This window comes from Mytilus galloprovincialis, chromosome 6, assembly GCF_965363235.1.
Source record: "Mytilus galloprovincialis chromosome 6, xbMytGall1.hap1.1, whole genome shotgun sequence".
Taxonomy (NCBI): Eukaryota; Metazoa; Mollusca; class Bivalvia; order Mytilida; family Mytilidae; genus Mytilus; species Mytilus galloprovincialis.
Genome location: NC_134843.1, coordinates 83,246,011 through 83,252,643, shown reverse-complemented (window position 1 = coordinate 83,252,643; position 6,633 = coordinate 83,246,011). Strand labels below are relative to the sequence as shown.

Below are 6,633 nucleotides of genomic sequence, written 5' to 3'. Positions count from 1 at the left end.
ATGTTTATAATTAACGCTATATACTTTAAAGCCACGTGGGAGAAACAATTTTTACCCAGAAGCACGCATAAAGAAACATTTTACCTTCCTAACAATAAAAAGATTGAAGTTGAAATGATGATGCAACAAACACTTATTCCATATTTCCGTGGTCTGGACTTCTCTGCGATAGCATTACCCTTCAAGGGAGGAAATTTTGATATGGTCGTCATTTTACCAAATGAAATACACGGGCTTCCGAATTTGGAAGCAAAGATAACACCAAAGTTGCTTTCGGATATTTCTGCTGGATTTACTAGAAGGCATGATCGTACAGATGTATATATTCCAAAATTTAAATTACAAACAGAGCTTAATTTGAAACATGAATTACCTAAACTTGGAGTAGAAGATATTTTTTACCAGGCAGAAGCTAATTTCTCAAATCTTATTAATGAGAAGAGAGGAGGTTTATACGTCGATGTTGCTATCCATAAAGCTGTCTTCAATGTGAACGAAGCAGGCGTAGAGGGAGCTGCAGCCACAGCAATTTCTGTTTCTGTAAGAATTAGACCAATGGTGTTCAGGGCAAATAGACCATTTTTGTTTTATGTTAGAGATATTAAATCGGGTCTTATTTTGTTTATTGGACGATTTTTTCCACAGGTCAGATGATTGATAATTATCATTTATAAACAGAAATACCATTATGTTTTACAGAAAAGATACCATTTTAAGTAGTTATGGATCTTAACTGATGACATTACATGCATTATCAAAATAAAACGTTTATCAGATGTTGTTTATTGTGATATTTGTGGAAAGTTCCGACAATGAAAATACAGGTGAGTTTAATGCAGAAAAAAAAACCCTTTATTGCCTACCTGTTCTCCTCTTATATTAAATGCGTTTCCCTCAGTTTTAGTTTGTTACCCTGATTTTGTTTTTTGTCCATGGATTTACGAGTTTTGAACAGCGGGATACTACTGTTGCCTTTACTTACCTGGCCAAACGTCTAATTGAGCTTTTATCATCCCTTTGCGTCCGTCTCCCGTCATCCGTTAATTTTACCAAATTCTCCTTCCTGAAACAACTAGGCCAATTTTACTAAACATGGTCATAATCACTATTATTTATGTCTCCTTTTCACGAATGACACCTACAGAAATAGACTATCTAACTTACATGAGCAACACGACGAAGGCCATATTTGGAGCAGGATCTGCTTACCCTTCAGGATCACCTGAGGTCATCTCCAGTTTTTGATGGAGTTCACGTTGGTTAGTTTGTAGTTTTCTATGTTGTGCGTTGTTTACTATTGTTGTCTTTTGTCTTCTCCTTTTCTATTTATTAGTTTAAATGTCTATTTGAAATCCTTCACTCGTCTTGTATGTATATAAATAACAATGACCTCGAATGTCAACAAGGATGGTCGACATTGCTAAATGGAACATAGGGTTAAATTGTAAGATTTCTTTATTATCCTGGAAACGGCCATCATATGGCCGTTGGTTTTTTCGTTCAAATTGTTTTACATTGTTATTTCAGGGGCCTTTTATAGCTGACTATGAGTTATAGGCTTTGCTCATTGTTGAAAGCCATACAGTGACCTATAGCTGTTGATTTCTTTGTCATTTGGTTCCTTGTGGAGAGTTGTCTCATGGGCAATCATACCACATCTTTTTAATACAAGTATGAACCAACAACAACCACTGTGCGACAGGATCCTGCCTTAGGACATGCACATAACGAAGGTGGTGGGGTCAACATGTTCGTGAACGACGAACCCTCCCCTAACCTTGAACAGTAATGTAGCAATAAGACTAAAGAACAAAACATTTGATAAAGTTTATAAAGGCTGAACTCATTAGATGGATAAAAAATTAAAAATTGAAATAAAAAAGTAGACGTAGACGGTACTTGGACCTTTTGGATTATAGCTCTTCATCTTTTATATAAGCTCTGGATTTCAAATATTTTGGCCACGAGCATCACTGAAGAGACATGTATTGTCGAAATGCGCATCTGGTGCAAGAAAATTGGTACTGTTAATTTTATTATACTTATCCCCACAACAGATCTGACAGTACTCGCAGTTACTTACACTTAGTTCAGAGCCAAAGAAAAATGCATCTAAACCTGAATGTATTTATATTTCTTCATATAGAATTCCATTTCCATCGCGCAATTGCTACTCTTAAATTTATACCAGTAATGTAAAAGTTTTACTTTGATGAAAAAGTAGTTTGTAAACCAATATTGTTGACTAAAAAGCTGGCATTTGGTTAACATTCCATGATTGAAATAAATTTCTATATAAATCATACAGGACAAAATCGTCAAAAGTAGTATTTTATGAAGCCTCGAAAACTGTAACACGGAAAAACTAGGGAGAGGTGTTTGAGAAAAAGGGCCGCAGAAAACGTCTTCTTCTGCTTGCCTGCTGGAAACATATGATGGTTTGGTTCCTGTCTTGCAATATATTACTTGGTACTAGCAGTTCTCAAAAAAGCTATTTTGAAACTTGAACTTGCTAATTCTTTTCCAAACATATACAAAAGGTGAAAACATTCCATTGCTGCTTTCATAAAAGCTGAATACACACTCATAGGATTTAGCTAACCATCGACAAAAAAATCAAAAACCAAAATTAAAATTTTTGAAAGACAAATGTTGGTAAATGCAATCAGTTTGCTGATAAATAGACCAAAAACCAGTAAGGTTTACAAGTAAAAAAATAAAAGAAATATCAGAACAAAATTCTCTCTTTTAATACAGACCACGAGAATAGGGTACGTTTTGATGTGTTTATTTTGTTTTTTAAGTTAAAGACTATGAATATAGACATTTTGCTACTAACCACAATTTTATTTCAACACATTTATAGGATGATGAACCAATATACACAGTTTTAATATTTTTGTCTGTGGTTGTTTGAGTGATAAATATGTTGTAACAAGCCTGGTACTAACTATTGTATATTTATGAGATCTAGTTCCGGTCAGCTTTTGTAGCGAGAGATGAAAGATATCAAGGGAACATTCAATGTTTTGGTCAAAAAATTAATTGGCTACTACACGACGAACACAGCAATAGACCACAGATACCAGTATACATACCACAACATAAACAACTGTATACTGAGCAACACGAATTCCGCCGAACACTGGGGGTGATCTCAGGTGCTAAGAAAAGGTATGGAGATCCTGCTCAACATGTAGCGTCCGTCAGACATTCTAGATTTGATTTTTTTTTAATGTAAACAGTTACCAATGTGCAATCTAGACTGTTACCTCTTACTATATTAACGTTCGTTTTTTATGAACTTCCAGTCAATAAATAATATTCGACATCAGTCACCAATACAACAGGATGAATTATAAAGGGACATACATGATTGTACCATGCGGTAAACATGAATGATATTATATAAAAAGCTTTATTCAACTTTTATCAGACTTCATGGTATTTATGGTAATATTTCATTAGAATAAAATAACGCATCAATACTAAAACTGTTGAATGATTAAATTAAATGACAAGTGCAATCAAAATTTTGCAGAGTTAAACGTTTTAAAGACTTTCAAGATTAGTCTAAGAATCTTTTTGTGTATATTTTGCATATCTATTGTAATACAGGTACATGTCGTAATTTATAGACACACATTGCAGGATAACAGCATTGACGAATACAAGTCGAATATACATTAGTGAATATATAGAAGAGGACCGAAAGATACGAAAGAGACAGTCAAAAGTAAAATCACAAAAATACTAAACTCAGAGGAAAATCTAATCGGAAAGTCCATAATCACATCGCAAAACCAAACGACAAAACACATAAAAAACGAATGGACAAGAACTGTCATATTCCTGACTTGGAACAGGCATTTGAAGAAATGAAGAAAATAGTGGAATAAACCTGGTTTTATAGCGCTAAACCTCTTACATTGTTGACAGTCTCTTATATTAACAATGATGCGTGAACCAAACAGACATTTTATAGATAAAAAAGAAAATTGACAACGCCATGTCTTAAAAATGAAAAAGATATACAAAAAAATAATAGTACACAAGACACAACATTAAAAACTAAAGATTAGAAACACGACCCACCCCCTTTCCAAGAAAAAAATATGGTGATCTCAGGTGCTTTGGAAGAGTAAATAGATCCTGCTCAACATGTGGCACCCGTCGTGTTGCTTATGGTATTACAAACCCGGTAAACAGACTAATTCGGTATGTTACATTCGTGAAAAGAGAAGGGGATTGTAATTAAGAAACAAGGAACATATCCGATATTATCTGTGAAATAGTTATAGATGTGCCCAATTGTAGGGTAAACCATTTTTATACAAAAATCGTAAACAAAATATCAAAATGCAAACTGTAAAAATACTAATCGACTACTAAAATTGCAATTCATATCCAAATTGGTGAGTTTCCATACTTTTTTTACGTCTATCAGACGTGACCTTTTTGAACCATTGTTTCTATGTTATGTCAAACGATTAATTTTTTTAATAACAGTTACATGTCTTTATGAATGAATGATGTTTCAACATGTGTATCTGCAATTTAAAATGCAAAATAATCACTCGTCATTTTGTTCTGGGTGTCTACTATTTAATAATCCGCTTTAGTTAAAACGATAAAAAAATCCAGGAGCAAAACTATATTGCAAGGCAAAGTGTACAAAAAGAGCTATTTTCTAATATTTGAAAATCGTTTTGTGAAATGAATTTCGGATGTAAAGAAATTAACTTCTAATATTAAAAAAGTAAAACACTATTTCTTTATATTTAAAAATTAAACATTCATCAATATTAAAAATTCATTTTTTAACATGACAAAATCAAATATTAATATTCATTAATTCGAAATTATTTTTCTTATGTTTGAAATTAATTTTCAAATATAAATTATTGTTTTATTTTTATATTGGAAATTCATCATTTGATATTAAGCAATCATTTTCTAAAGTTAAAAAGTCAATTTTTAATATTAGAAAATAAGGTATGTTTTTTTTATATTTAAAAAGGATTGTCCACTTTGACTTAACTTGCCGTTGAACTACAATACATTATTGTTAAAAGTCTAAAACAAGATCAGGTAATTAATCAATATTGTTTTCCAATTGAATTATAAAATATCATAATGACGTGAATTTGAGTATAAAAGATCATCATGTCTGCATTCTGTCGAATGATTACAACAAGACATTTTCTGCAATGTATTAATATACAACAAATTTATAGGAAACAATTTGTAAAGGAAGTATGTTGATCTCAATTTCCCATTCGAGCACATAATTGGCAGATTTGTGATCGTAACTTTTACATGTTTACATATTTTTTGTATTTTTTTATAAAAAGTATTGTGTCTAGAAAAAATAATCACAATATAACATCCTTAACTAACGCGATTGCGTTTTGATAAATACTCCTGTTGACTTTGAACAAAGTTTTATTGAATTCTCGACATCTTTGTATCAAGGATTGAACAAAACAGATAGTTTTTGCTTGTCACCATATAGTATCACAGCGGCATTGTTGTTGGTGATAATTGGAGCAAGGGGCCGATCAAAACAAAAATTTCCTCTGCTTTTTTGCAAAATAGCTTATTTTCAGAAGAAAAACAGTTAAAGTTTTACAAATCACTTCATATTCAACTTAATCAAAGAGCGGGTGTGAACGTTAGTTTTGCTAGTGCAAATAGGCTCTTCGTAAGCGACCAGTTCACAGTGTTGCAAACGGTCCAAGAAAATGCGCCACGGTATTTTGGAGCCAATATCTTTGGAAAGAACTTTAAAGAATCTTAGGCATCTGCATACGAGATGAACAGTTGGGTGTCAGGACAGACGGATGGTAAAATAAAGGATTTGATAAAAGAAAAATAGTTAGACCAAAACACCGCAATGTTGATAATTAATGATGTATACTTTAAAGCCACATTGGAGAAACACTTTTTACCTAGAGACACGCAGAAAAAAACCATTTTACCTTCCTAATAACAAAAAGATTGAGGTTGAATGATGGCCAACCGATTAATTGTTCCATATTTCCGAGGTCTAGACTTCTCCTTCAAGGGAGAAAATTTTGAAATGGTTTTCATATTACTAAATAAAAATACACGGGCTTCCAAATTTAGAAACAAAGATAACACCAAAGTTCCTATCGGATATTTCTGCTGATTTATTAGAAGGTATAGTACTGAAGTTTATATTCCGAAATTCGAATTACAAACAGAGCTTAATTTGAAAAATGAATGACGTAAACTTGGAGTAGAAGAGATTTTTGTTCAGGCCTAAGCTAATTTCTCAAATTGTATTAATGAGAAGAGAGGAGGTTTGTACGTCGATGTTGCTGTTCATAAAGCCGTCTTCAATGTGAACGAAGCAGACGTAGAGGGAGTTGCAGCCACAGCAATTGGGCTTTTTGGACGAAGTAGACCAATGGTGTTCAGGGCAAATAGAGCGTTTTTATTTTATGTTAGAGATATTAAATCGGAACTTATTTTGCTTATTGTACGATTCTGTCCACAGGTCAGATGATTGATAATTATTATCTATAAACAGTAATACTTTTTTTTACAGAAAAGATACCATTATAAGCAGTTATGGATCTTAACTGATTACATCCAGCATTCAAATAA

At 32.6% G+C, this 6,633-nt stretch overlaps 1 protein-coding gene and 1 pseudogene across 1 annotated transcript; both read left to right on the top strand.

The window, feature by feature from the left end:
- Nucleotides 1–654, top strand: LOC143081042 (serpin B3-like). Its single transcript, XM_076257277.1, has one exon. The coding sequence runs from the start codon at nucleotides 1–3 to the stop codon at nucleotides 652–654; it is 654 nt and encodes a 217-aa protein (XP_076113392.1).
- Nucleotides 655–775: 121 nt separating this feature from the next.
- On the top strand, nucleotides 776–6,289 carry LOC143081041 (uncharacterized; annotated as a pseudogene).
- The last annotated feature ends 344 nt before the right edge of the window (nucleotides 6,290–6,633 follow it).

What these genes read in the sequence shown, in the direction of transcription:
- LOC143081042 (XM_076257277.1), top strand. Translation starts at nt 1, where the DNA reads ATGTTTATAATTAACGCTATATACTTTAAAGCCACGTGGGAGAAACAA.